Genomic DNA, 21,384 nt, shown 5'->3' on the forward strand with positions numbered 1-21,384 from the left:
AAATGGTGAGTTTGCATCACAATTTCTGAGGTGTGGAAGTGTGGAGGACAACCTATGCAAATGTTTCTCAAAACGTAAGAGACAGATAGATGATCGATATAGATAGATCAATACGTTACATCACCAGAAGCATAAGATGTTTCCATTCTATTTTCCTGATCAATCTTCCCATCGTGTTTTCATTATCCAATAATTCCACATTTCCTTCTTGAATTTTAGTAATCATTTTCTTCACTCTCTCTTTCCTTCATTTATGTGTTAACCATCTTCCTGGTTTATGTCTCTCCAAAAGATGGCTGGGAGCAGCTCCTACTCAGTAAAATCTTTCCCAATCTTTGATTTCCAGGATAATACACAGCAAACTGTTTGAAAAGGGCTGACAGGTATTTTTAGGGATTATTTATACCACGAGGAACTCAGAATACATCTGCATGTCACCATCATGTCATTATTTAAAGAAGAATCCAAAGCATCTTATTTTCTAATGATAACTGGACAATGTGCTGCCTGAACACCAACAACATTCTTCTGAGTATTAAGTCACAGTAATTATGCTGAAGTTGAACCTCCCATCCCATAAAAAGCAAAATAAATGATAGAAGGATTTGATAACCTGCCATCCTTTATCTGAAATAAATAAATAAATAAACAAAATAATAAAAGCTTAGATTTTCATTACCTAAAAACTGTTGAAGTCAGATTTACTTCTCATCTAACTTTCATTATTAAGCATGCAAATTAGTTGCCTCTCTTTCTCTCTCTCTCTTTCTCTCTCTCCCCCCCCCCCCCCCAATTATTATAATAAAGACACATGGGCAATGAATTAAGGAGTTTTAGTTGCTTTTTTTTTTTTTTTAGTCACTCCACAGTAGCTTTTTTGTACTATCAATGGAGGGAGCTCTTTCACAAAAGCCTTTGGGGAAATGGCAAGAAAAATTATATAAAATCTCATGGAAATGCATCACAGCATAAAACCTTACTGATGGCTCCAGAAAGACAATTAAAAATAAAATAAGAAATCTGCATGAATAAGCATGGTTGAAGACGGTGAGTCATTCACTTACTCTATTTTGAATTATCCATCATTTCTCCCTTTCTTCTTTTAAATATTCATAAGTCTTTCCCTCCATACTCCAATAAAATACAGATTATAATATAAGTGTTAGCTGCCTGTAGAGAAATTATTCTTCAGGCACTTTTATTTGGAGAGAGAGATGAAAATAAACAGCACAAGAACTTAATACATCTTAAATAAATCAAGCAACAACAAAGAAAGGAAGTCCTTTCCCCCACAGTTCTCACCCCCTCCCTCAGTTATTGTACAGACATTCTTCACTTATTCAGGTTAAAGGCTGAGATTTGGCTGAATATGAAGGTTTACCATGGCTTCATGTAATTATTTTTCAAGTTCTTTTCCTTTAATCAGTTTAATTATGCCCTCATTTTCACTTCTAATATATCCTTGAAACCTAGGGCAGTATGAATATTTAAATTGGACTCTTTGAAAACATTTTCATCACTTTCTAAACAAGGTGACCATCTAGATAGAGTGATTGATTCAAATTAAGTTGTCAAATAAAATTAAAAGCTTTGATTTGAAGCCATTCTTCATAATCCTCATTTTGTACAGAACAAGGTAGAGATGAGAAGGTCATTCAAAGCATTTAAAAATATAATAATAATTCAAATACTGCAGTTCATTGTGACCATTTAACAAGAAGCTTTAAAATGATAGCTTAAAAAGTAATGAAACAAAAACAGCTATCTTCATCCACACTTGCCAAAATAATTAAATGTGGTGAATTCTAACACAAATAAGATGTTTCTATTGCAATTAAAGAAAGGAGTTTAGATAGAATTCTTAATTCGAATTAAGTAGTCAAATAAAATTGAAGGCTCTGATCTGAAACCATTCTTCACAATCCTCATTTCTTGTAGAAAAATTGTATCAGTTTTGAAATTGGAATCTTTGAAAACATTTTCATTCATTTTCTAAACAAAGGTGACCATATAGATAGAATTCTTAATTCAAATTAAGTAGTCAAATAAATATGAAGGCTCTGATCTGAAACCATTCTTCACAATCCTCATTTCTTGTAGAACAAAGTAGAGATGGGAAGGTCATCCAAAGGATTATTGGTTTGTTGTTTTTGTAAATATGAAGGCCATAATTTATCAATAATAATAATAATAATAATAATAATAATAATAATAATAATAATAACCCTTTAAAACAGTGGTTTAAAAAATAATGAGACAAAAACAATTACTTCATCCACTTTTGCCAAAAAAGTTAAATGTGGCTACTCCCAAAACAAATAATATGTTTCTATAACAACAATTAAAATTTGTGTATTATGGTACATTGAATTCATTTCAACAAATAACGGTAGCATATTATACCTGCCCAAGCTGTTCCAGTTAAAGATGTTTGGAAAGAGAGATGGAGAGAGGGAGAAGGAGGGAGATAGCAACCTCAAAAATGTCACATTGACATCTTTGAATACCTGGATTCAAATCCAACTTCCAGCAGCTTTTATCTGACTAGATAAAAAAGATTTGTCTACTTTAGGTTCCTAGTTCTGATTATCTTTGGGTTAGAAAATGCTATTCAACAAACAAGCAAACAGCGTCAAATATCTCTAAGCCCAAGACTATAAGATGATGCCCTAAGCCTTGAGGGTCATTAAACATCTGTAAGAGTCTCACTCTTAACTTTCAACACAAATGCTATTTCTCAGAATGTTTTACATAAATCTGGAGAATTAGGTTTTAATGCAATAATCACTAAAAGCTGACCCATCACTCTACAAATCACTCCAAACAGTACTGAATAGGAATTTTTTTAACAATACTCCTCTTTCTTCCAGGGGTATCATTATTAAGACTGGATAATGACACATCCGAGTTTCTTCTCTGGGAGTTCTCAAAGGTTTGGGAGTTACAGTTGATGCAAATAGCTTTACTGCTGATACTGTATTTAATGACAGTAACAGGGAACCTTCTCCTCATCTCAGCTGTTATTTTGGACCACCACCTTCACACCCCCATGTACTTCTTCCTGATGAATTTAGCCATGCAGGACATCAGTTCAGTTTCAATCATTATCCCCAAAGCTGTTTTTAATACCCTCATGAAGATAAGGACTATTTCTCATTCTGGGTGTGTTGCCCAAGTCCTGTTGTTCTTGTTTTTCCTGAGCTGTGATGTTTCCCTCCTTACTGTCATGGCCTATGACCGGTATGTTGCCATTTGTAATCCTTTACGATATGAAATGATAATGAACAGAAACGCTTGCACCAAAATGATTGGCAGTGTGTGGACTGCCAGCCTTCTCAATGCTTCATTACACACTATTGCCACTTTTATTACTCCTTTCTGCTCTAATATGATCAACCAGTTCTTCTGTGAAATCCCATATTTACTTAAGATTACCTGCTCTGGTTTATATTTAACTGAAATTGGAGTTCTAATCTTCAGTGCTACATTAGTACTTTGTTGCTTTGCCTTTGTCATTGTCACTTATCTGTATGTCTTCTCTGCTGTACTGCGAATTCCTTCTGTTCAAGGAAGGAAAAAGGCCTTCTCTACTTGCCTACCACACCTCATTGTCTTCTCCCTATTTGTGATTACTGCTTGCTTTGCTTATCTAAAGCCTATAGCTGACTGTCCATCATATCTTGACTTCATAATTACAATAATGTATTCCATTATTCCCCCCATGATGAATCCATTAATCTATAGCATGAGAAACAGGGACATCAAAGTTGCTCTTTCAAGACTTTTCCATCAGAGCTCATGTCATTTTTAAAAGTGTGAATTGGGTAACTACCTATTTTTGCATTTGATCAGGAAAGAGAAAAATTGACATATGATGTGCGCCTTATGTAACCATGCTCCACTTGTCAGGACCATATCTTAGGTTAGAAAATTTACTTTACTGACTTATGAGATTGGCCTCACCTGTGCTAAGACTGAGGCTGTGAATACTCTAGAAGTAACATATAACTAAGAGATATGAAATTAGAATTAAATGATATGAAATATTTAATTGAATGGAAATTTATATATTTCCAATACAGATGCATTACAGAACACTTCTTTCTTTCTTTCTTTCTTTCTTTCTTTCTTTCTTTCTTTATTTATTTATTTATTTATTTATTTATTTATTTATTTATTTACAGGACTTACATGGTCACCTATCTCATGCAATGATTATAGGTGGCTCACAACAACCCGTAAAACAGAATTTAAAACATACCCTCCCCCCCAGGCACCACACCAAAGTTCCTGACAGCTGAATCACCCCTCTACAGCCCTCCAGAAGGCTAAAAGGGTAGGGATCCCTCTGATCTCTGGTGGGAGGTTGTTCCAAAGGACTGGGGTGGCCACCAAGAAGGCACACCTCAGAGGATCCATCAGATGGCAACATTTAAGGGAGGGGACCTGGAATCCACCCACTGTATCTAGCCTAGTAGGACAGGCAGATACCTTCAGGGGGAGGTAGACTCACTAGTAACCTGGTCCTGTGCCATGAAGGCTTTAAAGGTAAGAGCCAGAACCTTGAGTTGCACCCAGAAAGCAACTGGAAGCCAGGGCAGCTCACACAGCAGTGGTGTGATTTGGGTGAATTTTTGACCAGTTGCAGTTTCTGCGTAGTCTTCAAGGGCAACCCCATGTAGAGTGCATTGCAGTAATCCGATGTGTAATATGTGTAAACAATATATTTATTATGAGAAGGCATTGATACACTTGTTTGCCTGCTTTATGGAAAATTATTGCAAATTTTATTTATGAATTCCATGTGAGAAATGTTGAAAAATGAATATTAACGGTGATGTGGAGTTCCTAATTGATCATAAACATATGGCTGGACAAATGAGAAACTTATTAAACATGAACTGTTCACCATCTCTCTTTAGTGAGGTTTTAATGCTTTGTATTTTTAAATATTATTTATATACTTCCTCAATTCCCAAAGTAGCTCTCAGAAGCTTACAAAACAGGGTCAAAACAATCTTTAAAACAATATGGATTGTATAAAATATCTCTCTATATTAGTTATAAAGAAGGAAGTTTATGAATCAAGAGAGCTACCACTTTTTGAAACATCAAATAACCCGTCCAACTCACTCTTTATGCAAAAAGTTTATCTTTTTCTATTAAGAGAATGTCTGTAAAAAAAAAAGGGAAAAAAAGAAAAAAGCAAATTTGGTTTAAATAGGATTTGATCAGTTTACTTATCTGCAGTATTTAACTTGGTATATTTCTTGCTTATTCAAGGAAATATGGTTAAAATAAAAATGGAGTTTCCCATGACATCTGAACCTTTTTTCTTTATCTTTAATAGGAATGACACTTTATACCATTCCAGCTGATTTTCTGCTGGTCTCCATTACATTTTTAATTATGTTTTGTGATTGCTCCTCCATGTAATATTCTGAGTAAATTTGGTTCAAGTACTGTAATGAGAATTTGGAAACAACTTATAACCAAGATTTCAATGATTAGTTAGTGTTAGAAGTAATGGAAGCATGGCACTTTAATTCAGAGAAAAACCAAGTGTGGTTAAGAGTAGAGTAAAGAGTTCATGGAAACATTTGCATTAACTAGCTGGAGTGGTTTAATATGTCATTCAACTTATTTTGTGATGTGTGACTGTAGTGTCAGGCCATCTTTCCCTACAATGGTGATGCATGAATGATACTTCGTCTTCCCAAATAATATGAGTGCATCACTTTTCTAAGTAAACATGAACTCAGTACTCATTCAAACATCACAAAATGGCTTGTTTTTTAAAAGATTTCTGAACGGAGGTATAGGAAATATCTAGCTAGTTCCTTAACCTTTGCATCCAAACTTACTTCTAGTAGCATACACATGAGATGAAGCCAAGGTGGAAATCAAACAAGTTCTCCACATGCATTTCAGTAAAAGCATGACAAGAAGATCACAATGGTTAAACACACTTATTGCATTGTGTCTGTCTCCTTGTCTGTCTCTCTCTCTAATTTTATTCAATTTTTTTAAAAAAAAGAAATACAGAGACATCAATGAACAAAAGAGAATGTACTTAAAAAAGCAATGATATACATGCATCCAACAAATCTTAATTGTTTATTAAGATATAATACCCAAGGGAAGTGAGCAATGAAAGCCTTGGAAAAGGTATTCAGAAGCTGAGATGTGCCTATACCTATGATGAACAGAAATGTACAGACAATGTTTTTTCCTGCAAACTTCATGTAAGCAAAAGTTGGACATTTGAAGAAGCAGAATGGAACCAATATTGACATTTTCTCACTTTAATATTGGAGAAGACTACCATGACAGCCAAGGAAACTAACAAATGAATCACTGAAAAAACAACTGAGAAAAATCAACCATAATATGCCTGAGATTATCATGTTAGGGACACATTATGTGAAGACATAGCTCTTTGGAAAAGTAATCAATCAATCAGTCAATCAATCAAAACATTTGTTGGAGAACTAGGCATATGTTTATTCTTCCATTGAATCTATAGGCCATAATATAAAATGATCATTTTATACACATGAATGGTGGAGTAGCAACACAATTGCCTCACATTTTGTCATAGGAAGCACAAACTCAGTAAATCTTCTCTTGCAAAATGAGGAAAAATAGAAACATGTCATTTCACTTACAAGCAAAAGATATTTCCACTGAATTTGCCAGATCCACTTTTCCATTGTGACCCCCACCTTTTCAAAAAATGGCTAGGTACAGCTCCTATGCAGTAAAGGTTTGCCAACCCGATTTTCAGGATAATATAGCAAAGTTGTTTGAATACAATAGTAAATATTGTTAGGGACTCCTTATACCACAGTGAACTCAGAATACATCCTCTGTCATTATTTCAAGAACAATCCACAGCATCTTATTTCTAACAACATCAGTACAGCATTCTCAACAAAGAACAACAATTTTTTTTTCTGAGTTGAGGCATTTTAGATTTCCATAGGATGAAAATTGAGAGTGTCATATTTAGTGTTCCTCAATTTTGATATAACCTGTTCCATTACTGAGCCTGAAAAATACTTCCTCCCCACCACCAAATTGTTTACAAAGAAATAATAAATGTGCAATCAAGACTTTTTAAGCTTTTGTTTTATAATTCACCCACACCTAGTGCAGGGAGTGTTACAAAAAACCTGGTATAACTGAGGGGACGGTGAAGTTTGAAAATGCTTCTCTAGAGCAATAATCCAAGGAGTTTAAAAAATAAACCAACTCACTTACTCCATAGCGGCTTTTTTCTCCTGCCAATGGAGGCTTAAAAAAAAGAAAAGAAAATCTCTAGCAATAGAAATTGGATGAAATCTCAGTCTTGCCTCTCTAAGTTAAAATCTCACTGATGGCTGCATAAACATGGATAAAGATGTTGAGTTGTTTTTACACCTATTTTATTTTGAATGTGTCTATTGTTTCTCCTTTCTTCCCTTTAAAAACTTGTAACCATCTTTCCTTTTCTTTCCCTTCTAATTACAATCCCCTGTAATCATCCATTCATTCCGCATCTTATGTTCAGCTCTTTAAGTGTGATGTGAACAAACATGGCAGCACAATTTCTCCTAATTTTCTGGTAGGAAATACAACTAACTTGTAATCTACAAGAAGGCTTAAGAACAATCTGACACAAAACTTCAATTCTAAAATGCAGAAAAATAAGAAACAGCCCTACCTACAAAATCATCATCTTCTTCTTTTGCATCATCATTATCATCCCTGAAATGATGATGATGATGATGATGACGATGATGATGTCACTGAATTTTTAACTTTCCCGCTATGTCAAACTCACTCCTCCTAGGAATGCTGGGTGTAGCTACTTCTGAGGAAAGCTTGGAAATTCTGATTTAGAGGATACCCATCAAACTGATATTTTCTTACAGTTGTAGATTACATATGGACAATTATAACAATATATTTGTCTTCTGTTATTTCTTGTTGTTGTTTAGCCTTATTTGCTGATGGGTGCGTTATTCTGCACAAGTAGCAACAGCATTCTTCTGGGCTTTAAAAACGTAGAAAAAATGATGTTGAACCTTCCAATATTACACAAAATAGGGCAATATTTTTTCTGGTTTTCCTGGTTTTTGTTTTACTGTTTTGGAGGGTTTTTTAAGGCATATATGTCATTCTTATTGTTGGATTGTAAGTCATCAGAGTTGGGTTTTAAGATGGGCAGCCACACAAATGTCTTTAAAAATAAATAAATAAGTAAATAAATAAAAACAAATAAAAAAATAAATCACCATTAAAACATGGTAACCTAAAATACAGTACCATGGAGAGATTTGAGATCTCCATTATTTTAAAACTGACAAACAATTTGGTGCCCAACAATGCACTCTCTGCTATTATTTAGCTCCCAAAACAGATCAGAATTTTTTCTCTGTAGAACTCTTCATCTAGAATGATATGGTCCTAGGGAGTACAGTAAAACCTCTAATCCTTAATGGCTGTTCTGTTGTGCCAATGGAGACTGACTTGTTAACAACTTTGGGGAAAATCACAAGGGAAATTAGATAAAAAGTCAGTAATGGATGTGGAAGATAAAATCTCATGGAGAGAGGCAGAAAGACAATGGAAATAATACAGAAATCTGCAATAATAAAGATGGTGAGGAATTTTACCTTGAATAAATTATTTCTCTAGTCATTTCTCTTTTTTAATATATATATAATATTTTATTGAAATTTTAAGAATACATATTTAAAAGTTAGAAATAGAAAATAAAATTTGAAATACAAAATATAAAGAAAAAGAAAAGAAGAAAAAGAAGAAAAGGTATGAAAAATAGTTTCCCATCTATCTCTGATCTTAGAAATAATAAGGCTATCATAAGTGCTAGTTTTTAATACATTAAATAAGAATACATCTTTGTCTAATATATCCCATTACATTTATAATCTAATCTTCAAATCCCCATATAAGCTTCACCCCACCTGCATTTTGCAAATAGTCCATTCTCTTATCATTTTCCATTATTGACCATAAGCATTCCTTCCTTTTTCCTGCAATTACAGTTCCAGTTAAAAGAAACAGATTTCAATGTCAGCCATTATTAATTTAATCATGATTGTTCAGGTAATGTTATTTAGGAAGAGATGAAAATAAGCAGCACTAAAACTTAGTAGCGCATGAAGAAGATCTACCACCAACCATAAAACATTACTCTCCACAAAGTTAATTTCCACCTGCTGACGAAGAGATTGCTGACTTATTTAGATAAAAATTTCACTAACTTGGGTAAATGTAATTATCTGAAGTTAAAGTTAAAGGCTGAGGTTAATCTCTATCAATTTGCAGATTTACCATTTCTTCGTTTGAACTAATTACAGAACATTTTCCTATTACTTTTTTAAAATATGCACTCATGTTCCATTTTAGTAGACACCCACACACAAACCCCCCCACACATACCTTAATCTTGGGGATTCTCTTCAAATACAAAATAAATTAAACTCAAAATCGCATTCACTTCCAATTTTATTTTTTGATGCAGTTTTAGTTATTAAACAGAACCGATTATTCCAAATCCTTTTGCTTATGCACACCTTAGTTATCTTAAATGAAGTGAATTGTTCTTACCATATTTGCATGATTTAGTTTAATTGCTCTGTAAGCAATTCAATCAGTAATTTGAATCATATTAGACATATTCATTTGGGTCTATCAAATACATGTAATAAGAAATGGACAGTTTCTTAAATTCTTATTAAAAATGAACAAAATTGTCATTTCTCTCTGATTTGAAGACAAAATACAGCAATAAAGCTTGACTGCTGCAAAATTACACTGAGATACCTGATCACTGAACTTTACAAAAAAGCAAGATAATTGACTGATGAGGATGTTTAAATTTTGTAGCTTAAATGTTAATGTTATGTTAATGGAAAACTCTTAATTACTTTTGAAATCTCTCTAAAAGTCACTAAATAGAAAATATTTAACAGCTCTCCTTTTTCTTCTAGGGATGTCATGATTCCTGATGAAACATGGATAATGACACATCAGGGTTTCTGCTTTTGGAATTTTCAGCAATTTGGGAACTACAAATTATGTACATAACTTTACTACTGATACTCTATCTCATGATGGTAACAGGAAACCTTCTCATCATCACTGCTGTTGTTTGTGACCACCACCTTCACACCCCCATGTACTTCTTCCTGATGAATTTAGCCATGCAGGACATTGGTTCAGTTTCAGTCATTCTCCCCAAAGCTGTTTTGAATTATCTGATGAGTATAAAGACTATTTCTTATTCTGGGTGTGTTGCCCAAGTCCTGTTGTTCGGTTTTTTCCTGAGCTGTGATGTTTTCCTCCTTACTGTCATGGCCTATGATCGGTATGTTGCCATTTGTAATCCCTTACGATATGAAATGGTAATGAACAGGAAGGCTTGCACCAAAATGGTTGGCAGCGTGTGGAGTGCCAGCTTTCTCAATGCTTCATTACACACTACTGGAACTTTTATTGGACATTTCTGCTCTAATGTGATTAATCAGTTTTATTGTGAAACCCCACAGTTACTTAAGCTTGCCTGCTCAGATTCATATGTAATTGAAATTGGAGGTATAATATTCAGTTCTACACTATCATTTGGTTGTTTTGTCTTCATCATTGCTACATACGTGCAGATCCTCTCTGCTGTTTTAAGAATACCTTCTGTTCAGGGCAGGAAAAAGGCCTTCTCCACTTGCTTACCACACCTGACTGTCATTTCCATATTTTTGTTTACTGCTGCCTTTGCTTATCTAAGAGACATATCTGACAGTCCATCCCACCTTGATTTCATAATTACAATAATGTATTCCATTATTCCCCCCTCAACCAATCCATTAATCTACAGCATGAGAAACAAGGACATCAAAGTTGCTATTTCAAGACTTTTTAGTCAGAGCTCATGTCATTTTAAAAAAGTGTGAATTGGGTAACTACCTATTTTTGCATTTGATCAGGAAAGAGAAAACGAGATATATGATGTGTGCCTTATGTAACCATGCCCCACCTGTCAGGACCATACCTTAGATTAGAAAGTTTATTTTACTGACTTATGAGACTGGCCTCACCTGTGCTAAGACTGAGGCTGTGATGGTCCATTGACCCCTGGTGAGTGTGGCACAAGTCACTATAGTTTTCTTGGTAACATTATTGAAAGTGACTTGCCAATTCCTTCCTTCATTTCCCCATCTCATAAAGCCAGTCTCCCTCAAGTCAAGTTCAATTCCAGGCAAATTCATGCAAGGCTACATTGACATATGCCCTGCATATCTTTATCAGACAGATGCAACAGTTTAAAATAGATTTTGATAACACTGTATTAACTCCCCCTACCTAATAAAAATGAAGACTGTCAGATGTGGGCACAGATTTCTACACTGGGTACTGTCAGAACTTTTTTTTTCCTAAATAATGTTAAAAAATAGAAAAGAGTAATAAACAATAAGCATTGTGTGTGTATGTGTGAATACATGTGTATAATGTTTTAGACATCAGGTTCATTAAAGGATCACCATAATTTATTGTAATTGTCCATTCTTAATGTACATCTATAGCCTCAAGTAACATCAGGTCTTTAATTCACAACTCTCAAGTAACATCAGGTTTTTAATTCACTAGGTAATTGTGAAAATAAATTTATATTTTCAATATTGAAGTACTAGTAACTCAAGTAACATCAGGTCTAATTCACAAGACTCAAGTAACATCAGGTCTTTAATTCACAACTCTCAAGTAACATCAGGTTTTTAATTCACTAGGTAATTGTGAAAATAAATTTATATTTTCAATATTGAAGTACTCGTCTCTTAACAATAAGAAGAGTTGAAAGAATCAATTTCTGCTGTTCAGCCTTCAATTTCCATGTGCTAGATATATATTAAAAATATCTCAAATGCAATAGTTTCCTTTTATCCTTGGTGAAAGAGGTTTTATGCAACAACTTTCTGGGAAATGTACATGTTCATGAAACATTCTCACTGAATCACCAAGAAAGCATTGCTTACTGATTCCTATACTATATAAATGCAGTGGAGTTCAATAAGTTAGAAATAGTCTAAGATCTGTCTTCTGGAAAGGCAATGGAAGCCTGAAGATAGTTCTGGTGACAGTGGAGCTGATGACTGCTGTGGATAGCCCACAAACACTCCATACAGTGGCTCCCTGTGAGGGGACCATAACAGAGTGGTCTTTGGTGAGTTTTAGAGCTATGGGAGCCAAGGGAAAGCCTTCTCTGCCAAGCCACAGTTTGGCACCTTGGTAAAATGGCACTGGGTTTGCATACTTCTTCTCTTATCCACTTCTGGAAATTGCTTGTTAATGGGTTTTTGGATGTTAAGAATTTTCAGAAGGACAAGTTTCTTTACACCAGGGAGTTTCCTTTTATCCTTGGAGAAAGAGGTTTTATGCAAATTTAAGACATATTACAAGAACGATATGGAGAAAGATATTACGCTGGATTTAGAAATGAAACTGTGTGATGTTTTAATAATTAAAAGGGACATACAAATAACAAACCAGAAGAGTGACTTGGATAATTTTCTAATCTTGGATTGATAAAAGACATGTGTTAAATTTGGAAAGGAGTTTGTGAGAAGAGACGAGAGAAAATGAAAAGAAATAAACTTTTGGGACACTATTTAAAGGAATTAAAGATCAAGATTCTTAAAAGCAAAGGGAAGGAATATAAAGTTGGTTTATCTGATGAAAGTTAAAAGATATATGTTGCTCTTTCTGGTAGTTCTTGATGACTTTTCTTGAAGAGGACGAATGATGAGGCAAAGATTTGTTTATAAATAAGAAATAAGATATGGGAAGAAAAGATATTTTGTTGTATTTTCAGAGAAAGTGGTGTTATTGTATTAAAAGGAAAGGAATATAAACTTAGTTTATTTGATTAAGTTTAAAATATATATGTTGTTATTTCTGGTAACTCTTAATGGACATTTGCTGATTAGGATTAAATGACAAAGCTTTAACGCTTGTTTATTGATAAGAGATGAGATATGGGAAGAAGAGATATTTTGTTGTAGTATCAGAGAATGTAGTAAGTTACTGAAATTGTTTGTACTTGTCTTGATGAAGGTGAAAGTAATTTCACTATATATCACTTTTCCTTTTTTTGTTTTTACTATTTTTTCTTTTTTACATTTTTTCTATGTACTTTTTATTTTGTATTTTTAAATTTGTCTTAGTTTGCATTGTTTTTTTATCTTTGTATCTGTAAATATTAATAAACATTATTATAAAAGAAAGATGTAGTCTAGGTCTATTGAAATTTCTGTTAAAAATGTTTTTGGTATTTCAATGTATTATATTGTGTAAAGGAATATCTGCACAGTGTATGGGCTAGACCTTCCCAAATCCAGATGAGAGATTCCACAGAAGGTCATGGAGAACAACACGGTGAAGATCCTGTGGACTTCCAGATTCAGATGGACATGCAGGTACTGTCCAATCAACCAGACATCGTGATAGTAGACAAGGACCAGAAGACAGCAGTGGTGATTGATGTAGTGGTGCCAAGTGACAGAAACATCAGAAAGAAGGGCCATGAGAAGTACCAGGGCCTGAAGGAGGAACTGTAGATGATGTGGAAAGTAAACACCAAAGTGGTCCAGTGGTTGTAAGACCACTTGGGGCTATGACTCGTAAGCTGGAAAAGTGCCCCAACAGATCCCAGGAACAACATCAGAGCTCGCTGTCCAGAAGGGCGCAGTGCTAGGAACAGCTAGGATACTGCGCAGAGTCCTCAAACTCCCAGGCCTCTGGTAAAGGACCCCGGGTTGAAGAAGACACATACCACCCATAGCAGTCAGACAGGATCTTTTTAAATTGTATTTCAGAGACATATGCATATGTTTACATATTTCCTTTTTGATGTCAGAAGATGGATGTGAGAGAATAGAATCTAAATAAGAAGGAAAACATGCCTCAAAGTGGTCCAAAAAAGCCTTGAATACTTTTTTTAAAAAAATACCTTTTCTAATTAAATAAACAGAATATACATAGTGTAATTATAAGTATTTACAACTAACTGAACAGAAAAAAAACTTACTGGTTTGGACCATGAAACTTTAAAGCTGATTAAGGGACCAGTTAAATCTGGAATATTGTTTGTTTTCAAGTACTTTGGACTTAATTAAACAAACTATCTTTAAGGAAAAAGAATGTGTAAGAGGACTAATTGGAGGATTTTCTTAAACAAAAGGATAAGGGAACAAAAACAAAAGAAGGGAGGAAAGGACCATCAACTGAGCAAACAGGGATTATTCCAGAGACTATAAGAAGGATGTTGGAAAAATTTGAAAAGAATATTTCAGTGGCAGCGGTAGTCTCATTGACTGAGTCTGTTAAGAAAGATTTGATTTAATTTAAAGGAAGAATGGAAGAAAGACGTGCAAATATAGAAGAAAAGATGAATAAAAAAAGATAAGAATCTGCCACACGAATGAGTGAGACAGCTTAGTGAAACAATAAGCGAAGAAGAAATGAAAAAAAGATTTAGACAATGTGACCCTATGCAATTTAAAAGAGAAATCAGTCTTGCCTGAGACTGACAGTAGCTACAGAACAACCTGCTGAAGACATTAAACAGAGGGTTGTTGAAGCCCGTATTATTATTATTTTTTTTTAAGAATGGGAGGAAAACGACATGGAAGTAGAAGTGGACAAGGTGTAAAGAATTAACATAAGAAATGAAAAGTTAAGAAATGTACTGAAAAATACACTTGTGCACCTTGTCAGGAAAAAGACAAGAAACCAGGTTCTATGACATCTTTACACTAAGCTAAGGATTAATAATATCAGAATACTGCACAAGAGAAAAGAAGTCTGACCTATCTGATTAGGGATAATAGAATAAATACTTTTGTAAAACATTCGAAACCCGTTATTGAATTTTTGCTGAAAATGAAGTGGTTGATGCTTTCTGGATTCGCCAGTTGAAATGGGTTGAATATGGGAAGAAGTGAACTATGTCATGTAATCTTAAAGGGGATGGAGTGATACTAATTTTGTTTGCAACTGCTGCAAAGAAGATTGGAAGTCACTTCTTTAAATATCTTTTTCTTTCTTTCCTTTTTAGTTTATGCACTTTTCCTCTATCTTTCATTCTTTCTTAATCTCATTTTCTGAATTTTTTCATGTTTATGTTTTACTGTGTTAATTCTGATAAAAGATGGCTGGCTGGCTGGCTGGCTGGCCGGCCAGATATAGATAGATAGATAGATAGATAGATAGATAGATAGATAGATAGATAGATAGATAGATATTCATGTCATCATCCTCTGTCATTCTAGGAATTAGAATCCAGAGCATCTTATTTTCGAAGGATAACTGTACAATATGCTGCACGAATACCAACAAAATTCTTCTGAATATTAAGTAAGAGTAATTATGCTACAGTTGAACCTCTCAATCCATGATAGCAAAGTATGTGATAGAAGGGCACGATAACATGCCATCTTTAGCGTTATAATAGAACACTATAAAATTGAGACATTTTTGATTTTCATTACTTAAAAACTGACAGACTTGGATTCTGTGTGTGTGTTCGTGCGCGCGTGTGTGTATATGTGTGTGTGTGTGTATGTATATATATATAATTAAGCCTGCAAATTACTCTTCCTCCCACCATTAAAAAAAAATACAGACTCTTGGGCAATGACCTCAGGAGAGTGTGTTGTTGTTGTACAGTTGTCCTTCGAAAATAAGATGCTGTGGATTCTAATTCCTATAACACGGTGGCTTCTTTATTCTGTCTATGGAGACAGGTTTTCTTTAAAACCTTTGGGGAAATATGAAGAAAAATTAGATCAACTCTTACTGAAATACTGCACAGTATAAAATCTTACTGATACCTATATGAAAAAGATAAAGAAATCTGTATGAAAAAAAGATGGATGAAGATGGTGAGTCATTCATTTGCTTTTATTCTGAATTATCCATTTTTTTTATTTTATTTAAATATTCATAAATCCCTTTCCTTCCCTTTCTTTTGCAGTTAAAATTCCAACAAAATACATAATATGTTTTAGTTGCTATAGAGGAATGTTTCTTCAGGCACTTTTATTTAAGGAGAGTGATTAACATGAACAGCAGTAGAACTTAAAACACCTTAATTTAACTAAGCAACAGCATAGAAAGCAATGCCTTTCCCCACAGTGTTTCATTTTGCTTTTCCTTAGTTGCTATATAGATCTGTACTTATTCAGTCTTATTCCGCCGAAGCCTCCCCCCACTCGCCCCAAGAGGTAGTGAATGTAATCCACTAAAGTTTAAGACTGATATTCAAATGAGTTTGGAAGTTGACTATATCTTCATGTGTTCTAATTTCTGGTTATTTCTCTTTAATCTCTTTAAATATGACCTCATTTTCAATATTCTTAAAAAATAGGGTTGTGTCAATATACAATATGGATTCTTTGAAATGATTTTCATTCACTTTCGAAACCAAGGTGACCATCTGGATAGAGTTTCTGATTCAAACCAATTTGCCAAAAAGTATTGAAAGCTATGATCTGAAACCATTCTTCACAATCCCCATTTTGTGTAAACAAGGTAGAGATGAGAGGGTCAGTCAAAGTATTTTTTTTTTTTAAGTGATGCCATAATTTAAAACCAAGAGTTAACTGAGGAACAATAATGAAGAAACTTTAAAAACATAGATTAAAAAATAATGAAAAACAATCTACATCCATACTTGTAAAAAAAAATCGAATGTAGCTAATCCTGACATGAATAAGATGTTTCTATAATTATTAAAAAAAATAGATTAGCAGAGACGATGAGGCTGAATTTACAAACCTGAGGTACAAAACTGTAGAGTAAAAGATGAAGAAATGTTTTAAAAGAGAGGGAGAGAGGGAGCGAGAGAGGGAGGGAGGGAGGGAGGGAGCAATTATGACATATCGACATGGTTGAATATACTTCAATTCAAATGAACTTCCAGCAGTTTTTATCTGACTTGAGAAGAAATATTTTTGTTTGTTTTAGGCTCTCAGCTATGAAGAAATTAGTGTTAGAAGCTGCCCTTAAAAAATAAAAATCAACTATCTCTAAGTTCAAAACTATAAAATAACACCATACTACCTGATTGTGATTAAATACCTCTAAGAGTCATCACACTGCACTTTAAGCAAATAGAAGAATGTAATGCTATTGCTCAGATTGGATTGCATAGATCTGCAAAAGTTTTAATGTAATCTTCATTAAAAGTTGATTCATCACTGTACAAATCACTCCAAACAGAACTGAATATGAAAATTTTTAACAATTCTTCTTTTTCTTCTAGGGGTACCATTACTGAGAATTCATAATGACACATCTGAGTTTCTTCTCTCGGAATTCTCAAAAATTTGGGAGCTACAGATTATGCAAATAGCTTCACTACTGATACTGTATTTAATGACAGTAACAGGGAACCTTCTCATCATCACAGCTGTTGTATGTAACCATCACCTTCACACCCCCATGTACTTCTTCCTGATGAATTTAGCCATGCAAGACATTGGTCCAGTTTCAGTCATTATCCCCAAAGCTGTTTTTAATACCTTTATGAAGAAGAGGACTATTTCTCATTCTGGATGTGTTGCCCAAGTCCTGTTCCTCTTGTCTTTCCTGAGCTGTGATCTTTCCCTCCTAACTGTCATGGCCTATGATCGGTATGTTGCCATTTGTAATCCTTTACGATATGAAATGATAATGAACAGAAAAGCTTGCACCAAAATGATTGGTAGTGTATGGATAGCCAGCCTTCTCAATGCTTCATTACACACTACTGTCACTTTTATTACTCCTTTCTGCTCTAATATTATCAACCAGTTCTTCTGTGAAATCCCATATTTACTTAAGATTGCCTGCTCTGGTTTATATGGGACTGAAATTGGAGTTCTAGTCTTCAGTGCTATATTAGGATTTGGTTGTTTCGCCTTTGTCATTGTTACTTATGTGCATGTCTTCTTTGCTGTTCTGAGAATTCCTTCTGTTCAAGGAAGGAAAAAGGCCTTCTCCACTTGTCTGCCACACCTCATTGTCACCTCCCTATTTGTATTCACTGGTGCCTTTGCTTATCTAAGAAACATATCTGACAGTCCATCCCACCTTGACTTCATTATAACAATAACCTATAGCATTATTCCATCTATGTTGAATCCATTAATATACAGTATGAGAAATAAGGACATCAAAGTTGCCGTTTCAAGAATTTTTGGTCATGGGTTATTTCATTTTAAAGAAGTGTGAATTGTATAACTATTTTTCCATTTAATTCTATTTAAATAGGAAATTAGAAAAATAGGCCTATGATACAAAGCTTATATAACCATCCCCTTGATTCTAGGCACCTTACCTTAGGTTGGAAAGCTGATTTTATTGAAATATGAGATTGATCTCATCTGTGCTAAGGCTGAGGTTGTTATGGTCCATTGAGTCAACAGTGAGCCCTGGTGAGCATGGGACAAGTCACTACAGTTTTCTTTGCAACATTTTCAAAAGTCGCTTGCCAGTTGCTTCTTTCATTTCCCAATCTCATAGAGGCAGTCTCCTTCAACTCAAGTTCAATTCCAGCAAATTCAGGCAGGGCTGTATGATCTTTGCATGCCATAGGCACATTTATCTTTATCAGCCCTCAATAGGGCCCCATAGTAAATAAAATTCCTTCCTTCCTTCCTTCCTTCCTTCCTTCCTTCCTTCCTTCCTTCCTTCCTTCCTTCCTTCCTTCCTTCCTTCCTTCCTTCCTTCTTTTGCCAATATTTTAGTTTCAAAGTTATTCATAATTATTTAACTTAAAAGTTGTTACAGGCACTGTAGAAGCTACCATCCAAATACAAATGGTCAAAGCAGTCATCTTAATTTTCTGAAATGAGCCAAAATTGGCCAGTTGCTGACTCTCAGCTAGACCTGCTTCTTAATTGCATAGACATTTGGAAGCCTATCTTCAGAAAATATATATTTGATAATATTTTATTTTTCAGGATATGTGAAAAGATGCTAAAAAGGAATGGAAAAGATAGTATCAGATCAAAAACTTAAATATTAGGGATTGCTAATTTGGCCTGTGATTATATTGCTATAAACAGAAAATAGGGAAATGTTTCATTCTATTAATATTTCAGTACTTGTAAAATAGAGATATTTGATTCTATTCCCCTCAGGCATGAGATATCTTATCTTGGAAATAAATTTTGATTAAATCTGAAAGTTTTTCTTATTCATTTGCATGGGGTAGCAGACAGATGCAATGGTTTAAAATAAATTTTGATGGAACGGAATGAAGTTCCCATACCTTATAAAAATGAAGACTGTCAGATTTGTGCATAGATTTCTGCACTGGGTGCCTTTTGAATATTTCTTAAAGACAATACTAAGATTCTAGCCCATTGTGTTTATACATGTATATACATACATGTACACATATGAAGACTTTTGGAGAAGATGGAGGGACAGCAGTCAATTAATATTTGTTTATAAAAATCTATTTAAAGATGAAGGATGCAAAAATATTGTCATTTATTGTTCACACATTTCTGGATTAAAAAAAAAAGATGGCAAATAATATGTATTTATTTGAATATGTAATTCTCAATGCTTTGCATATTCCAAAAGAAGAAATTCAGCCAGTAAAATTGCTGCCTATTCAAGGTTGCCTCACAGATAAAAGGATTCAAAAATATGTACATATTGTGTGTATATGGGTGTGTTTGTGTGATGTATGTATGTGTGTACGTATGTATGTGTGTGTGTATACATACACACAAACACACAGACACATACAATTGTAAATGTTTTAATTCCTGCCTATTCAGGGTTGACTCACAGGCAAAAGGGTTCAAAAATATTTATATTTATATATGTATATGTATATAAACAATTGTAAATATTTCAATATTTATTAACTTTCCATGGTTTGGCTTTCAGCTAAAATGAGAATAATCATCCCATTTCCACCCTGCTATTTTAGGGGCTTTAATTATCCAAGTGGACAGGTTTAAAAGTACCTCTTTCTTTCTTTCTTTCTTTCTTTCTTTCTTTCTTTCTTTCTTTCTTTCTTTCTTTCTTTCTTTCTTTCTTTCTTTCTTTCTTTCTTTCTTTCTTTCTTTCTTGCGAGCCTTTAAATAGATTCTAATAACCAGCTATTATCTCTTTGGTTTTTTAAAAAAAGTTACTTGAGGCAACAATGAGTACTACTTCCTTATATATGTACCCCTTTCCCTGGTTAAAAGTTCTTTTTAAGACACAAGGAAAAATTTACATATTCCCTTTTTGAAGTCAAAAAATGGATGCAAGAAAATAGTATCTAAATAAGCCCACAAAGCCTTGATTACTTTTTTTAAATGCCTTTCATTAATTAGATAGAATAGAGAAAGATTAAAAAAGCAAAGTGAAACGTGTGTGTTTCTGTACATACATATACAGACACACATGCACACATGTATGTATGTATGTATGTATGTATGTATGTATATAATGTTTCAACATCAGCTTCTATGAAGGATTACCATGTTTCAATGCAATTGTCTATCCATAATCTACATCTGTTGCCAACTATTTCCTAACTCTCAAGTAACATCAGGTCTTCAATACATTAGGTAACTGGGATCATAAATTTATATTTCCATTGTTGAAGTGCCAGTCTTTTAACAATAAGAAGAGCTCAGAGAATCTATTTCTGCTGTACAGCCATCAATTTCCCTGTAATAGCTATGTAGTTCAAAGTAATATGAATGTCTGCAAATATTAAAAATATCTCAAATCAAATAATAAATGCAACTACAGTGGAACCTCTGGTTACGAACGCTTCTGTTAATGAATTTTTTGGGTTACAACCAGCTCCGGCCGCATAATTTTGCTTCGGTTTGCAAACTCCACCTCAGGGTATGAACAGGATACGTGGTCATTTTCCCTCCCGTGACACGGTCCGTGGCCATTTTCCTGCCCCTGACACATGATCCGCGGCCATTTTTCCGCCCCTGACACGTGGTCCGTGGCCATTTTTCCGCCCCGACACATGGTCCGCGGCCATTTTTCCACCCCTGACACGTGGTTGTAGGGAGGGGGACTCTCCCTCCAAGCAATAGCTGCCTCCCTGTCCTCCACACCAGAATGGATTAACGGTAATTACATTGAACCTTATGGGGAAATTTGCTTCGGGTTGCGACCAATTCGGGTTGCGGCCAGAGTCACGGAACGAATTAAGTTCATAAACCGAGGTTCCACTGTACTTCTTCCCAGAACAGAACAATTTTAGGTCATTGCAGAAACGTACGTGTTAATGAAGTGTTATTCTTGCTGTGTCACCAAGAAAGCTTTTTTTATTGATTCTCATATTATATAAATGCAGTTGAGTTCAAT

General features: G+C 34.3%; 2 protein-coding genes across 2 annotated transcripts; both read left to right on the forward strand.

Annotated features, from left to right (window-relative positions):
* The first annotated feature begins 1,034 nt into the window (after window positions 1-1,034).
* On the forward strand, window positions 1,035-3,811 carry LOC148215554 (olfactory receptor 14I1-like). The gene is made up of 2 exons (XM_088142957.1): window positions 1,035-1,047; window positions 2,871-3,811. Exons 1-2 carry the CDS (start codon window positions 1,035-1,037, stop codon window positions 3,809-3,811), a joined length of 954 nt encoding a protein of 317 aa, XP_087999083.1.
* Window positions 3,812-10,025: 6,214 nt separating this feature from the next.
* LOC148215555 (olfactory receptor 14I1-like) lies at window positions 10,026-10,958 on the forward strand. Its single transcript, XM_088142958.1, has one exon. The coding sequence runs from the start codon at window positions 10,026-10,028 to the stop codon at window positions 10,956-10,958; it is 933 nt and encodes a 310-aa protein (XP_087999084.1).
* The last annotated feature ends 10,426 nt before the right edge of the window (window positions 10,959-21,384 follow it).

This window comes from Python bivittatus, unplaced genomic scaffold, assembly GCF_059951505.1.
Source record: "Python bivittatus isolate LINGU-HERP-01145 unplaced genomic scaffold, Pbiv_v1 ctg000470_np1212, whole genome shotgun sequence".
In the NCBI taxonomy this organism is placed as follows: Eukaryota; Metazoa; Chordata; class Lepidosauria; order Squamata; family Pythonidae; genus Python; species Python bivittatus.

What these genes read in the sequence shown, in the direction of transcription:
- LOC148215555 (XM_088142958.1), top strand. Translation starts at nt 10,026, where the DNA reads ATGGATAATGACACATCAGGGTTTCTGCTTTTGGAATTTTCAGCAATT.